The sequence below is a fragment of the Aquarana catesbeiana genome, linkage group LG01 (assembly GCF_042186555.1).
Source record: "Aquarana catesbeiana isolate 2022-GZ linkage group LG01, ASM4218655v1, whole genome shotgun sequence".
Lineage (NCBI taxonomy): Eukaryota > Metazoa > Chordata > Amphibia > Anura > Ranidae > Aquarana > Aquarana catesbeiana.
The window spans coordinates 545,334,895-545,351,130 of record NC_133324.1 but is presented as its reverse complement, the minus strand read 5'-3'; the positions used below and the strand labels follow the sequence as shown (position 1 = coordinate 545,351,130).

General features: G+C 42.5%; 1 protein-coding gene across 4 annotated transcripts in view; it reads right to left on the bottom strand.

The window, feature by feature from the left end:
• Positions 1 to 221: 221 nt before the first annotated feature.
• BTBD2 (BTB domain containing 2) overlaps positions 222 to 16,236 on the bottom strand; it is a 239,590-nt gene continuing 223,575 nt past the window's right edge. For all 4 annotated transcript variants that reach the window (XM_073595242.1, XM_073595225.1, XM_073595219.1 and 1 more), the window contains one exon: positions 222 to 1,028. In XM_073595242.1, coding sequence (XP_073451343.1) covers positions 867 to 1,028 — 162 coding nt within the window. In that variant the 3' untranslated portion in view covers positions 222 to 866. The remainder of the gene's footprint in view (positions 1,029 to 16,236) is intronic.

The following is a 16,236-nucleotide window of genomic DNA, read 5'->3' as shown; positions in this document are numbered from 1 at the left end:
GCCTCAGAAAGCAACTGCATGTGGGTCTTCTTGACCATGAAAGCACGAGGGAAAAACAAAAAACTAAGCAGCACTAGTGGATTGACAATGGCAGTAAATAAAAAAAAACTGAAAGTAACAGTAAATTAATTTTAAAGATGCACATGTCTCAAAAATGCTGACCCAGACCACAGGCTGGTTAATTACTGTATGCAAAGTATACAATTGAGCCACTATAAAAGGAGGTTGTAGATGGTATATATTCTCTTTATCATCATTACTAAACAAAATAAACAAAAAACACAGACACGCAATAACAAGCAACAAAATAGAGATGGCCGTGAAGTAGGTGGGAAGGTATAGCAACCCCTAGTCAAAGTCATTACAGGATCACACTTCGATTTTGAGAGGGCTATTCAAGGTTACTAATCCAAACCTAACCTTGTGCCACAATCACTCACACACAGACAAAATAAAAGTCTTCTGAGTATTTTTCATCTAATACAAGATTGCAAAGTGGAGTCAGTGACATTAGCCTGATCATTTTCCCCCTTTAATGCTTAGACACTGAAAACACCATTTGTATTCAAAGCTGTAGCATTATCATTTACATAAAGATTTATTTTTTCAGGTGTCACAGCAGGCTGATGCTTAGTTTCTGGCAATGTACAAATTTCAAGCTGAAATGATGTTGGCCAAAACTTGAAGGCTAACCAAACGTCCAAAGGGATGCATAGAAGCATGACAGGGTCACAGACCCCCAAGAAAAACCTGTAATGCCAGCTCACTCCAAAAGTACTCTTCCTTGGGCAGATGTATGACTTCTTAAGTAGCCAAACAAAAGGAGACCATGTCCAAAATCCTCTGCACCACAGTTTTAATTCATCCTATGTATAGAAGATAATTTCAGGGATTTGTCCATCCTCAACTGACGTCCCATTGTTATTGCCTGCTGCGTAGCAAAATGTGAAGCAAGTCTTGGTTCCAGTCGTAGGAGATTCATGAATAACTTTTCGTAGTCCCTTTGTACCATAGTGCGAATCTGGTCCCTAAAATAGAATTAAGACGTTTTCAATTGCAGTAATTATATATACAGAACAAAAACAAAAAGATGTCAAACTACACGGAAATCTCCAACTCTAGTATGGATAGAGTAGAAAATCTTAAAACACTGTCAAATTTTAATCCCTATCTGGGTTCCAGCTGGGTGAATTCCCATCTTTTATTGTCCATTGCGTTAGACCGAATAAATCTGTAAACAGCAAAAGCAACAGTGTAGAGTGCAGATGACTTTTTGCGTTCCCACTAGGGGAATTTCCTTTAAAGCTCCACTTTGTGATAAAAACAACATTTTTACCACCCCTGCAACCTATGCTGACAGGCTTTTTTTGCCCCCTTACCTTATGAAGCCAGCAAAACGCACCCAAGTCCCTCATCAAGATCTCTTACCACAACTGGGTTTTGTTGCAGTGGATTGCTAATCCAGCACTGCAATGGCGTGAGGACATAAGTCCTCCCCTTTCTCCTGATAGCCATCCAATAAGCAGTGCCCTACAGGCAGTGACGTGGTCACCTAAACAAGGATGCCAATATGGAAGTAAATGGCAGAGAAGACTTGGGGCTTCTGCATCACGTGACCACAGGTTAAGGTAAGTAAAAAATGGCATTAGGATAGGGATTTTTTTATTAGCCATCGCAGAGAGGGGGGCAGGAGGAAGGGAGTGGGGCTTTAAGTACTTATGATGGTTTCAAACTGAAAAAGGAAAACGTTCACCAACAAAAAACTTGACCAAGGTCCTAAACTTTCCTTAACCACTTCTGGACCACCCACCGTGAATATAAGTCACTACTTTGACATTAAATACCATTGTTATGGCAGCAGATAGCCACTTACCAGAGAGATCAGCAGTGGCTGAAACTATCGGATCTGATGTATGGGTAGGAAGTTGAGTGAGGGCAAGATGTCCCCCACATGACTATGCCCTTGGAGGAACAGAGCGACGTTAAATGTCACTTCCGCCCTCCAGCCTTAAAGGGCCCAATTTTTTTTTTTGCAAAATAAAAATGACTTTTTTATTGCGTTTAAGTGTAAATGTAAGATCTGAGGTCTTTTTGACCCCAGATCTCACATTAAAGAGGCCCTGTCCTGCTTATTTCTATTACAAGGAATGTTTACATTCCTTGTAATAGGAATAAAAGTGGTCAAAACTTTTTTTTTTTAAATGTACAGTGTCAAAATAAAAAGTAAAATCAATAAGAATTTTTTTTTTTTTTTTTTTTTTTTAAAGCGCCCCGTCCCTCCGAGCTCGCACGCAGCAGCGAACGCATATGCAAGTCATGCCCACATATGTAAACGGTGTTAAAAACACACGTGAGGCATTGATCGCGATCGTTAGAGCGAGAGCAATTCTAGCCCTAGATCTCCTATAACTTGAAACTAGTAGCATATAGAAATTTTTAAAGCGTCACCTATGGGGATTTTTAGTACCAAAGTTTGTTGCCATTCCACGGGGGTGCTCAATTTTAAAGCATGACATGTTAGGTATCAGTTTAATCGACGTAACATCATATTTCACATTGTATAAAAAAATTGGGCTAACTTTACTGTTTTGTTATTTTAATTTAAAAAAAGTGCATTAAAAAAAAAAAAAAAGTTTAAAGACCGCTGTGCAATTAAGGTGTCACAAAGTATTGAAACGATCTCCATTTTATTCTCTAGGGTCACTGCTAAAAAACAAAAAAAAAAAAAACATATATATATACATATATATATATATATATATATATATATATATATATATATATATATATATATATATATATATATATATAAAATATATTTGGGGGTTTTAAATAATTTTCCAAAAAAAGAAAAAAAATACTGATTTTAAACTTGTAAACAATGTCAGAAATAGGCTTGGTCCTTAAGTCCTATCGAAAACTAGAAAAACATATTTTTCTACTCTCAAATCCTTTTCTGTAGTTCTTTCGGGGACCCAGGAGACAACTGTATTTGTCCTGTCACTAGGAGGTTAGACAATATTAAAGCAGAAGTCTTGTACCCTCCTACAGGGCATATATTCTATAAGGAAATAAGTGAGAAATAGAATGGTGGAAGTCCAGAGGATGTAGTTTATCTAGATTCTGCAAAGGCTTTGAACTGTACTTCAAGCGTTTAATCTATAAAATAAGTCTGTTGGAGTTAATGAAATTGAATGTGCATGGACAGGAAACTGGTTACATGAGGAGGTCCAGAGAGTAGCGATACATGACTCATTCTCTAACTGGTCTAAAGTTGTCAGTGGTGTGTCCCAGGGTTCCGTCTTGGGGCCAATGCTGTTCAATGTGTTTATTAACGATATAGAAATTGGAATTTAGAGCTCAATTTCAGTGTTTTCTGAAGACAAATTTTGCAGGAAAATAACTTCAGGTTATAGCATAATTACAGGAAAACCTGAAGTTATTGGGCAGTTGGGGTGTTGGGCAGCTACATGGCAGATGAGATTTATATGTCAATGTTTTTATTGAAAGAATAACAAAGTACAGAATAGCCAGACACTTAGGCAGATTGGTGTCAAGTTATCAAAACATCACATTTCAATACAGAAGAATAAAAGTATGTCCATAGTACTTATCCATCATCTATCGCAATAACAAAACATAATGAGTGTGATAAGTATCCAAAAATTGATGGGATTTAACAATAGGCTCCCCAGTTATGATCTGGATAACCCCATTGTGAGGGGATGGTATAGACCCAGAGTCTTGGGTCCCAAGGCTCATGGTCGTAGGAGGCCTCATATGTGATCATCTGCATTGTGTATCAAATTTCAGGAGAAAGAAGAAAAAAATAAATAAAAAATAAAGAGAGGAGAGAAGAAAGGAAGAAACGAGAGAGAAAGTGAAAGGGGGAGGGTCGTCCTGGAGTTCGCTATGGAGTCGAAATGTAGTCAATCCATGGGTCCCATATCTTATTACATTTCTTGACTTTATTACAAAGAATATGAGTGAGTTTATCATTGATCATAATCCAATTGAATTTTTAACCTGGTCAAGAGGGATTATCGACTGTCTCCAATGTTTTGCAATCGTAATTCTTGCCACCAGTAGTATATAATCAATCAATTTTACTGATTTTTTTTAGGTGTTTCGTCAGGCAATTTGTGAAAGAGGGTGGCTTCAGGAGATCTGCGAATGTTTACCCCCCGTCATTGAATTAAGTTGAAAATTTGAATCCAAAATCTAATTACGAGGGGGCATTGCCACCAGATATGGTGCACTGTCCCCAACTGACCGCATTGTTGGAAGCAGTTTGGCGAAGTGGAAGGATGCATCTTAGCTACTCTAGTGGGTACCAAGTACCAACGTAGGAGCGTTTTATAGTTGGCCTCTATAAAAGAGTAGTATTAATGGAGATCTTGGATAACTGATATGCAATATCTTGCCATTCAGTAAGATCAAAAGTTAGATTCAAATCTCTTTCCCACTGGTCCATATGCAGATGAGGTTTAATAGAGAGAAATTTAACTTTATACACTTGGGTGCCAAAAATATACATGAAAAATTCCGTTAGCAGAGACTCTCCTGAGATTGGTCAAAAATAATCTGGGGTGCTATGCCAAGCCACAGCTAGCAAAATACTCTCGTGTTAAAAAGGGAATACATTCAAGGCATAAAATCAATAATTCTACCCCTGTACAGAACACTGGTTCAGCCTCATTTTGAATATGCAGTTCAGTTTTGGTCACCAATCCTCAGGAAAGACCTTGTTGAATTAGAAAGAGTTAAACAAAAGGCAAAAAAATGTAAAAAGGGAAAGGAGGATCTCAGCTATAAGGATTGATTAACTAGACAGCGGTTGTTCACTCTGGGAGAAGAAACACTTAAGAAGGGATATGATTACAATGTACAAATACACTGTATTTCAAAGGTGACTTCAACAGCTGTAAGAAACTGTTTACTGTAAGGTCCCTGAAGAGGACATGCAACCACGATTTGAGGTTAGAAGAAAGAAGGGTTAACCCTATATTCTGAAAAGGGTTCATAAAAATGTGGAACTTCCTTCCACAGAAAGTGGTACTAGCTGGGAGTGTAGACAATTTCAAAAGACTTTTAAATGTCTTTTTCAGGAAGCAGGATATAGAGGGTTATGGGAATTGTTAGCGAATAAAAAGCTGACACATAGGTTGAACTGGATAGACTTGTGTCTTTTTTTTTCAACATTATAAACTATAACTATAGAAGGTAACCATCACTTAAATATGTCTGAGAAAAGAAACCAATATACATAATGGAGAAATGGTTGGGGAAGCAAATCAACATATAAAGGGTTGATTTACTAAAACTGGAGTGGAAAATCTGGTGCAACTCTGCATAGTTTTTAATCCAATCAACTTTCAGGTTTTTTTTTGTCAAAGCTTAAAGGCCAAGTTCACCTTTTTTTTTTCTAAATTCCAGTTCCCCTTATGTACCATTGTGACGGAAGTCACTTTGGGTAGGGGGCTTGTGGAACCCAGCTTACCTTGGAGAGCACTGGAAACTGCGTATCCAGCTCCCCCGGCCCCTCCTATGTGTAAATCACCCTTTGTCCATTAGGGGCACAAGGTGACGAGAACTCCAGTCTGATCTGTGCTAGTCGGACTCGCTGTACAGCTACACTGGAATGTTGTATATATTATGTGTTGTCTCATGCTGTTGAACTCTTTGCTGGCATAGTTTGAGGTGTGGTTGTATTCCATTGTTCTGTTGTGTCTGTCTTTGCTGGGAAGTGCCTGACCCCCATTTGTGGTGGACTCCTCCTGCTGGCTGTTTTCCTCCAGCAACTGTACCAACTGGTCCTTATTCATTCAGTCCCTTGTGGTTGAGACCCAACATTCTGGGTCTTTCTTGGAGACTGCTTGCTGTCCAATGGTGATACTCTGGGGCCTCTGTGCTCCTGGTGTGCAGACTTTCATCAGCCATCTTAATCGCTCTTCTCCCGCTGCTGCCAACCTCCGATCTCAACAGGACTATGTCCGCCATAAATGCTTCCTCTGTCCGGTACCACACGATCCAAGACCCTTTAGCCCACCCAGTCACTAGCTGTAAATCAGTGTAGGGTGAAAAACATCAGGATTCAGGGCGGGGTTAAACTGTCCAATAACAATAGACACACAGGTCAAGTGTATTCAAACTTCTCATCAGTAAACAGTCTTAGCAGGGAGGGGCTGCTGGAGGAATCCCCCCCCTCCACATAGACAAACACCCAATAATATACTGTTCCCCCTATGGCAGACACGAACAACAGAACAATGGAATACAACCACACCTCAAGCGATCCCAGCAAAGAGTCCAACAGCATGAGGCAACACACAATATATACAACATTTCAGTGTGGCTGTACAACAAGTCCGACTAGCACAGATCAGACTGGAGTTCATGGCCACAGGGTGATTTACACATAGGATGGACCGGGGGAGCTGGACATGCACCCAAAGTGACTCCAGTCACAATCATAATAGCATTAATGTACTTTTGCAAAAATAAAACTGCTTTTCATTTATTCTACCCACACTTGCCTTATTCTCTCCATTGAGGTTTAAAAACCTTGCTCCATTACCTGCCTTACTTCCGGGAGAGACTTTAGGTCATGACACAGGAAGGAGCTGACCAGCGGATTTAATTAGCACACAACCATAATCTACCCTAAGCTGGTAAACTCCTTCCTGTGTCATGACAAAGTCTGACCAGGAAGTAAAACAGAAGTAATGTTGCAGGGTTTTTTAACATCCATGAAGAGTGAAGTGTGGGTAGAATAAATGGAAAGCGGTTTTATTTTTGCAAAATAAGTACATTAATGCTATAATGTTACATAGAGAGCTGGAATTTAGAAAAAAAAAGTAAACAAAAAAGGTGAACTTAGCCTTTAACCACATCCGGGCCAATTCTGGCACTTTGCCTACACGTAGAAATCAATTTTTTTCTAGAAAATTACTCAGAACCCCCAAACATTATACAGGCGGTCTCCTACTTACAAACATGCGACTTACTAAGGACTCCTACTTACAAATGGAGGGAGACAACAGCAAGTGAGAGAAAATCTACCCCCAGGAAGGGAAATTCACTCCTATAAGAGTTAATATGGGAAAAAGGTGTCTCCACTGATGCTTTATCACTAGTCCATGTTTCCCTAACAACCCCAAATTTTCTAAAACCATATGTCATTGGGACAGAAAGTGAGGTGAAATCTTTTGAACAGGGGCACAGACAGCAAAACAAATGTTAAAGGGGTGATAACCCTTCCCTATGCTATCCATAAAGCTTAAAATTTGATTTTTTTGGCTGGAACTACACTTAAAAAAAATATACCTGTTCCAACTTAAACCTACAGTCCCTATCTTGTTTGGAACCTGGGGACTGCCTGTATATATATTTTTAGCAAAGACCCTAGGGAATAAAATGTCAGTCGTTGCAACTTTTTATGTTACACGGTATTTGCGCAGCGTTTTTTCAAGCGTTTTTTTTTTTGGAAAAAAAAAGTTCCATGAATTAAAAAAAAAAATAAAAACAGTAAAGTTAGCCCACTTTTTTTGTATAATGTGAAAGATGATGTTACTTCAAGTAAATAGATACCCAACATGTTACACTTTAAAATTGTGCACTCATGGAATGGCGCCAAACTTCCGTATTTAAAAATCTCCATATGCGCCGCTTTAAATTTTTTTTACAGGTTACATGTTTAGAGTTACAGAAGAGGTTTGGGCTAGAAATGATGTGTTTGCTCTAACACCCATGGCGATACCTCACATGTGTGATTTGAACATAGTTTACATATGTGGGCATGACTTACGTATGCGTTTACTTCTGTGAGTGAGCTGTAAACATCCCTTGTAATGGGAATAGTGCGCGACAGGTCCTCTTTATGGAGAGATGTGGGGTCAATAAGACCCTACATCTCTCTTCCAGGCTGGAAAGGCTGAGATATAAAAAAAATAAAAATAAACTCTCGGCCTTGCCAGCCGCGTCCTCGGCTTTGTTCACTTCCGCTGGCCCGGATGTGATGTCATAACATTGCGCCTGGGCCTCCGAGGGTCATAGAGATGACTGGGGACCATCTGGTCACCATAAATCTCTATGGAAAATTTATGGCGGCGACCGATTCGTTCTCCGGTTCGCTGATTGTACGGGCGAGCACGGAGAAGCACTGGAGGGCGGCGGGGGCTTGTCCCCTCCCGCCACCTGTAAGAATGATCAAGCCACTGAACTGCCACTACGATTTTTCTTACAGTGCACAGAATCGCTGGCTGAAAAAGATGATGCAGGCATTATTCAGATATCCCCAAAGTCCTTGACGTCATATGACATGCCTTAGGCTGGAAGTGGTTACAACTTCCTCAGACGAGGTTACAACTTGAGGCAAAAACTCTCATGTATACAATAAACATGTCATTTAAACTTTCCTGTTGATAATTAGTGCCATAAAAGGGCAATGTACCAATAGGTCAACAGACAGAAAGGAAAGCAAAAGAAATAGGAACTGTAAATGGAGAAATAGGGGAAAGAGCAGATATACCTAGAAATCTGTTAATGCTCAATTCTACAGTGGGTTAACCACTTAAGACCAGCCTCGTTTTGGAATTTAGGTGTTTACATGTTTCAAACAGTTTTTTTTGCTAGAAAATTACTTAGAACCCCCAAACATTATATATTGTTTTTTTTCTAACACCCTAGAGAATAAAATGGCGAGCATTGCAATACTTTTTTTCACACCGTATTTGCGCAACGGTCTTACAAGCGCACTTTTTTGGGGGGAAAAAAAAAATCACTTTTTTGAATAAAAAAAAATAAGACAACAGTAAATTTAGCCCAATTCTTTTTTATATTGTGAACGATAATGTTACGCCGAGAAAATTGATACCAAACATGTGACGCTTCAAAATTTCACCCGCTCGTGGAATGGTGTCAAACTTTTACCCTCAAAAATCTCCATAGGCGACGTTTAAAAAATTCTACAGGTTGCATGTTTTGCGTTACAGAGGAGGTCTAGAATTATTGCTCTCGCTTTAACAATCGCGGCGATAACTCATGTGTGGTTTGACCATGGGGGCGCTACTCACGTATGCGTTCGCTTCTGCGTGCGAGCTCGTCGGGACGGGGAGTTTAAATTTTTTTTTTTTTTCTGATTTGATTTATTTTTACACTTTTAAAAAAAAAAAAAAAAATATTTGGGTCACTTTTATTCCTATTACAAGGAATGTAAACAATCCTTGTAATAGAAAAAAGCATGACAGGTCCTCTTAAATATGAGATCTGGGGTCAAAAAGTCCTCAGTTCTCATATTTGGACTTAATTTGAAAAAATGACATTGAAAAAATGACATTGAAAAAATGTGGCTTTAAGACGTATGGGCGGAAGTGACATTTTGATGTCGCTTCCACCCTGTAGTGTCATGGAGACGGGTGGGGGCCATCTTCCCCTCACTCGTCTCCATGCACAGCTAGAGAACAGACGCGATCGCCTCCGCCGCTGCCGACAGCTCCGGTAAGCGGCGGAGGGCACCGGATTGCAGCGGGAGGGGGGGCCCCTCTCCCGCCACCAATAAAAGGGATCTCGTGGCGAATCCGCCGCAGAGACCACTTTTATCTTGTAGCTGACCGCCGGCCGAAAACGGGGATAACGGGGTTATGGCAGCTAGCTGTTGCCATAACGATATCAGTCCTAAAAAAAGGGACGTACATCAGCGTGTGGCGGTCAGCAAGTGGTTAATCAAACATTGACTATTTTTAATCTTTATGCTGCTAGCATTAGTAAATACCGTATTTATCGGCGTATAACACGCGTCGGCGTATAACACGCACCCAAGTTAAGGAGGGAATTTTAAGGAAAAAACTTTTAGGAGTAAAGTTTAAGGAAGAAAAACTTACATTAAAATGCCCATCAATGCAGCGTTATCAGTGTCCATCTGCAGCCTTGTCAGTGTCAGTGCAGCCTTGCCCCAGTGTCCATTGCAGCCTTGTCAGTGCAGCTTTGCCCCAGTGCAGCCTTGTCAGTGCAGCCATGTCAGTGCAGCCTTGTCAGTGCAGCCTTGTCAGTGCAGCCTTGTCAGTGCAGCCTTGTCAGTGCAGCCTTGTCAGTGCAGCCTTGTCAGTGCAGCTTTTCTCCAGTGCAGCCTTGCCCCAGTGCAGCTTTGCCCCCATGCAGCCTTGCCCCCCCCGTGCAGCTTTGTGGGATCGCCGCGATCCCTGCCGTCATACACAGCCCTGTGTAAATTTAAATATGGCGCCGAGACTGCAGGGACTCGGCGGAGCGCTGATACACATAGACGAGAGTCCTCGGGTTTTCTCGGCGCCGCTTACAGTCCCGCCCTATGGGCGGGACTGTAAGCAGCGCCGAGAAAACCCGAGGACTCTCGGCTATGTGTAGCTCCGCCGAGTCCCTGCAGTCTCTGCGCCGTATTTGAATTTCCACACGGCTGTGTATGTCGGCGGCGATCGCGGCAATTGCCGCGATTGCTCCGATCACACACAATTGGGGGGGGGATCGGCCTATAACACGCACCCACGATTTTCCCCTGATTTTCAGGGGAAAAAAGTGCGTGTTATATGCCGATAAATACGGTAGATAGGAAAGTATATTAACTTGTTTTAACTTTTTTTTTAATTTCTTGAATTACTTCCTGGTTTCCAGGCCTAGACAAATGATGCCATATATCCAAAGAGTCTTCATGAAGGGAGGAGGGAAGGGGTTTTCTCAAATAAGCACACCCTCCTGCATGCATGTCTGAGCTAAGGACAGATGGTTTTCATAAAGTAAATGCTATATGAATCATCTGCTCTTAGTCAAGATGGCCATAGCCAAAAATGCTAGGGGGGAGCGATTTTTTAAAAGCGATTTCTCAGCGAACTAAAGCATGGAGACATGTAGGAGTTTGCTTTGAATATTAAAAATTAATTAAATAGCATTTTTGGTTTGTGATGATCAGATGCAGTGTAGTTTTGCTTTAAATCTGTTTAAACGGGTATACAGTGGGGATGGAAAGTATTCAGACCCCCTTAAATTTTTCACTCTTTGTTATATTGCAGCCATTTGCTAAAATCATTTAAGTTCATTTTTTTTTCTCATTAATGTACACAGCAACCCATATTGACAGAAAAACACAGAATTGTTGACATTTTTGCAGATTTATTAAAAAAGAAAAACTGAAATATCACATGGTCCTAAGTATTCAGACCCTTTGCTGTGACACTCATATATTTAACTCAGGTGCTGTCCATTTCTTCTGATCATCCTTGAGATGGTTCTACACCTTCATTTGAGTCCAGCTGTGTTTGATTATACTGATTGGACTTGATTAGGAAAGCCACACACCTGTCTATATTAAACCTTACAGCTCACAGTGCATGTCAGAGCAAATGAGAAGCATGAGGTCAAAGGAACTGCCTCAAGAGCTCAGAGACAGAATTGTGGCAAGGCACAGATCTGGACAAGGTTACAAAAAAAATTCTGCTGCACTTAAGGTTCTTAAGAGCACAGTGGCCTCCATAATCCTTAAATGGAAGATGTTTGGGACGACCAGAACCCTTCCTAGAGCTGGCCGTCTGGCCAAACTGAGCTATCGGGGGAGAAGAGTCTTGGAGAGAGAGGTAAAGAAGAAGACAAAGATCACTGTGGCTGAGCTCCAGGGATGCAGTCTAGAGATGGGAGAAAAGTGTAGAAAGTCAACCATCACTGCAGCCCTCCACCAGTCGGGGCTTTATGGCAGTGTGGCCCGACGGAAGCCTCTCCTCAGTGCAAGACACATAAAAGCCTGCATGGAGTTTGCTAAAAAAAAAAAAAAAAAAAAAAACACCTGAAGGACTCCAAGATGGTGAGAAATAAGATTCTTTGGTCTGGTGAGACCAAGATAGAACTTTTTGGCCTTAATTCTAGGCGGTATGTGTGGAGAAAACCAAGCACTGCTCATCACCTGTCCAACACAGTCCCAACAGTGAAGCATGGTGGTGGCAGCATCATGCTGTGGGGGTGTTTTTCAGCTGCAGGGACAGGACGACTGGTTGCAATAGAGGGAAAGATGAATGCGGCCAAGTACAGGGATATCCTGGACGAAAACCTTCTCCAGAGTGCTCAGGACCTCAGACTGGGCCGAAGGTTTACCTTCCAACAAGACAATGACCCTAGGCACACAGCTAAAATAACAAAGGAGTGGCTTCACAACAACTCCGTGACTGTTCTTGAATGGCCCAGTCAGAGCCCTGACTTAAACCCAATAGAGCATAGAGAGGAGACCTAAAAATGGCTGTCCACCAACGTTTACCATCCAACCTGACAGAACTGGAGAGGATCTGCAAGGAGGAATGGCAGAGGATCCCCAAATCCAAGTGTAAAAAACTTGTTGCATCTTACTCAAAAAGACTCATGGCTGTATTAGATCAAAAGGGTGCTTCTACTAAATACTTAGCAAAGGGTCCGAATACTTAGGACCATGTAATATTTCAGTTTTTCTTTTTTAATAAATCTGCAAAAATGTCAACAATTCTGTGTTTTTCTGTCAATATGGGGTGCGTGTGTACATTAATGAGGAAAAAAAATTACCATAAATGATTTTAGCAAATGGCTGCAATATAACAAAGAGTGAAAAATTTAAGGGGGTCTGAATACTTTCCGTCCCCACTGTACCTAAATACCCGACAGGGCTAGATTAGAGTTCTATGAAGCCGGGGGGCATGACCAGACGTGGGTGTTGACGGAGTGTGGAGTGTGAGCGAGCAGCGGGATTAGAGTCTCCGGAGCGTATGGTCGGCTGATAGCATCAGACAGTCTTGTGCCCTGCTGGTTCCTGGTGTCCTGAGCTGTCCTAAGTTGAAGTGGACGAGTGAGGAGGTGTCGCCTGGCGGGGCAACCGGCGCCCGAAGCTTGAATAGCCGCCCTACACTGAGGCATCCTTGTTGGAGCCGCTGCAGCTACTGCGCTTGCGCAACTGGGGACCGGTGGAGCGGTTAACATTTGGAAGCTGTGGAGCGGCGAGAGAGAAAGATTTGCGGCCTTGGAGTTGGGGGTACCCGGAAGACCCCTGCCAAAGTCAGCTGTAGAACTCCTGGAGGTTGGCTGGTGTCCAGACGCTGCGTCCCGGAAACCCGAGAGGGCAGGTGAGCGGGACTTTGTAATAGGGCTTAGGCCCTGACAGTTTGCTGTACTAGTGGCCAAGGGACAGTGTGCAAGTGACCCTGTATTACAAGACAAGGGGATCGAGGAGTGCATGGGCACCTGTGGTACAACTTTCAAGGCACTGAGTAACTAATGCTGTACAGTACAAATACCGCCTGGTTGAAGGTCGCAGTGTAGCTTACATTGCTTTCGCTTTAAAGTGACAATTGTCGTTTGTGATAACTCTGGGCCCTGCTGATCACTGTGTCCCCCCTTATTTTTTCTTTTTTCTCCTCGGTGGTATTTGTTTACCCATGTCAATGTCAAGGAAGAGAGGGGAGGAACCAGTCAACACGGAGAATTTGGGGCCTCAGTCATTGCGGTCAGCAAAGGAGAAGGGAAGTCAGGCGGCAGCAGCAGCAGCAAAGCTAGAGAAATATGCACATACCCCTGAACAGACCCCCACAAAAAATGGGCAAGCAGCGCAAGTTAAAGTCTCAGGGGATAGGAAAAGTCAGGGACAGGCGTCATCAGTTGCAGTAGGAACGGGGCTCAAGAACGCGAATATTAATAAAGGTACAGGGATGGTGGAAAAAGATCATATGCCAGTACCAACCACTGTTCCCGTTATAGAGGTAGAACCCACCTTGAGGGAAGTACTACAAGCGATCAACTCGTGTAAAACATCAGTGGAGGGACTAAGCTGCCAAATTAAAGAGGTTAAAGATGAACTGTTATTAATAAAGCAGGAGTTGCAAAAGGCAGTAGATAGGATAACAGATCTGGAGGAAAGGGTGAGCCAAATGGAAGACGATGTATTTCCCCTACAGCAAGATGTTAAAACCATGAAGGATCAATTGGGTAGAATTAATGAAAAAATGGATGAAATGGAAAACCGCCTGAGAAGGGACAATGTAAGGGTAGTGGGTCTTCCAGAAGGATGTGAGGAGCATAGTCCTACTGCTTTTTTGGAAGGATGGCTTATAGAAGTGTTCGGAAGAGATGCATTTTCTTTGCAGTTTGCGATTGAAAGAGCCCACTGGGTCCCCTTCAGAGCTCCGCTTCCTGGAGGCCGCTCTAGGTCCCTATTAATGAAGTTCCTGAATCACTATGACAAGATAATCTTACTGCGCAAAGCTAGAGAGAAGGGGCCTATCTTCTGCAATGGAGCAAAAATGTCATTCTTTTTGGACTTTTCTCCGGACCTGCAGAGACGCAGGGAGGGTTTTGTGGAGATCAAACACACTTTACAAAAATTTGAAGTCAAGTATGCTTTATTGTATCCAGCTAGGTTACGGGTAGAGGCAATTGGGGAGGTTCTCTTCTTTGACTCTCCGACAGGAGTAACACGCTGGTTTGAAGGAAATAAACAAAGACTGAAACTTAAGGAGAGGAGCCCAGCAAGTTAGGATACCCGACATGAAGATTTGGGACAGTGGGAAGAAATATGGACTTGGTATAGGGTGGAAGAGGGATGTTGCATGTTAAAGTAGGAATGAGGGAAGAGGATGGTACTACACTTAAAATTTGGCACATGTGTACATTTTTAGTAGGGGGAGGGGGGAACATGGTAGGAATGGGTATGGCACAGGGAATGTATGAGGTGGTCACGAATAAAGCCCCATGGGCGAACCTGGTAAGGTGGGGGAAGGGGGGGGGGTGAGGGTTGGGGTGGTTGGTTTGGGGGGGGCGAGGGGGGGGGCAGACGGGTGGTGGAGAGAAGGGGGGTTTGTAAAACTAAGACAGAGTGAAATTAAAACACACCTAGTATTTGGGGTGGTAGGTAGGGAGGTAGGAGGGGGGGGGGGGATGCAGGATTGAGCACACGTGTGGTAAATTTGACAGGGACACTATGAACAAGAAAGTGGACGATAAGGGAGAACACTTGGAATAATCACCAGAATGAAAAGTAATAGTAAGAATAGTAGGGTAAGCCCTATGGGTATTAAAGTACAGAGGGTATTTAAGGGAACTTCTTTTTTATATGTGTAATGCACTTTATGGAATCAGTAGTGGGGTCTCTTTCTAGTCGCCCTATGGGTTTGGAATCACAATGGGTAAGGAGGTTCTTTTTTGCACAACATACTATACCAAGTCTAAAGCTGGGTTTTTCTTTTTTCCTTTCCCTCTTTTTTGTTTTTGTTTTAGTATAACTGGGTTTTTAGGTGCCCTTTCCTGCTCTTTGCTCTTTTGATGCAGTCCAAGGTTTTTAAAATAGGCTCTTGGAACATACGGGGGATGGGGAACCCGAATAAGAGATCTGCCATCTTTTCGCTGTTGGAAATAAGGGGGGTGGGTTTGGTCTGCTTGCAGGAGACCCACCTGACAAAGGATACGACGAAATATCTTCAAAACAGGAGGTTTCAGGCCCAATACCACTCGGTTTACTCCTCTTATTCTAGAGGGGTGAGCATATTGGTGAAAAGAGGCGTGGCGTTCTCCTGTCGGCAGGCCAGTGTAGACAGTATGGGCCGCTATGTCTTTTTATATTGCTCAATAGAAAACAGAATGTATGTTTTAGCTAATATCTATATCCCCCCACCTTTCAAACTCGAAGTGTTATATAACCTAATGGAATTCATGTTGGACAAAATGGATACTCCGGTAATAGTTGTAGGAGATTTCAATGAGGTGATGAATAAAGGTCTGGACAGATTCCCACCTAGAGCTCAAACACATAATGTAGCAGAGGGCCGGTTGGGCCAGTTCCTGGTAGAGGCAGGACTGACAGATGTATGGAGGGTTCAGAATCCTGGAATAAGGCAATATTCCTGCTCTTCTCGGCCTCCCACTCCACCTTTTCCAGGATAGACATGACCCTTGGGAATGCGGAAGCAGTACTGATAATAAAGGATGTAGTATACTTCCCGAGAGCGGTCTCGGACCACTCTCTGATGATGGCCTCAGTGAGTATAGGGGGTAGGGAGGCTAGAGGATTTTGGAAACTGAGTCCATATTGGTTGGAGTTAATGGAGGAACCAGAGAGGATAATAACAAAGTTAGAAGACTTTGTAAGATCCAATGAAGGCTCAACTACAGCGGGTATACAATGGGACACCTTGAAGGCATTCCTTAGGGGTATACTGATCCAGGGGGTGGCAGGGGTCAAGAAGAAGGCAAGAGAGTGGGAGGAAG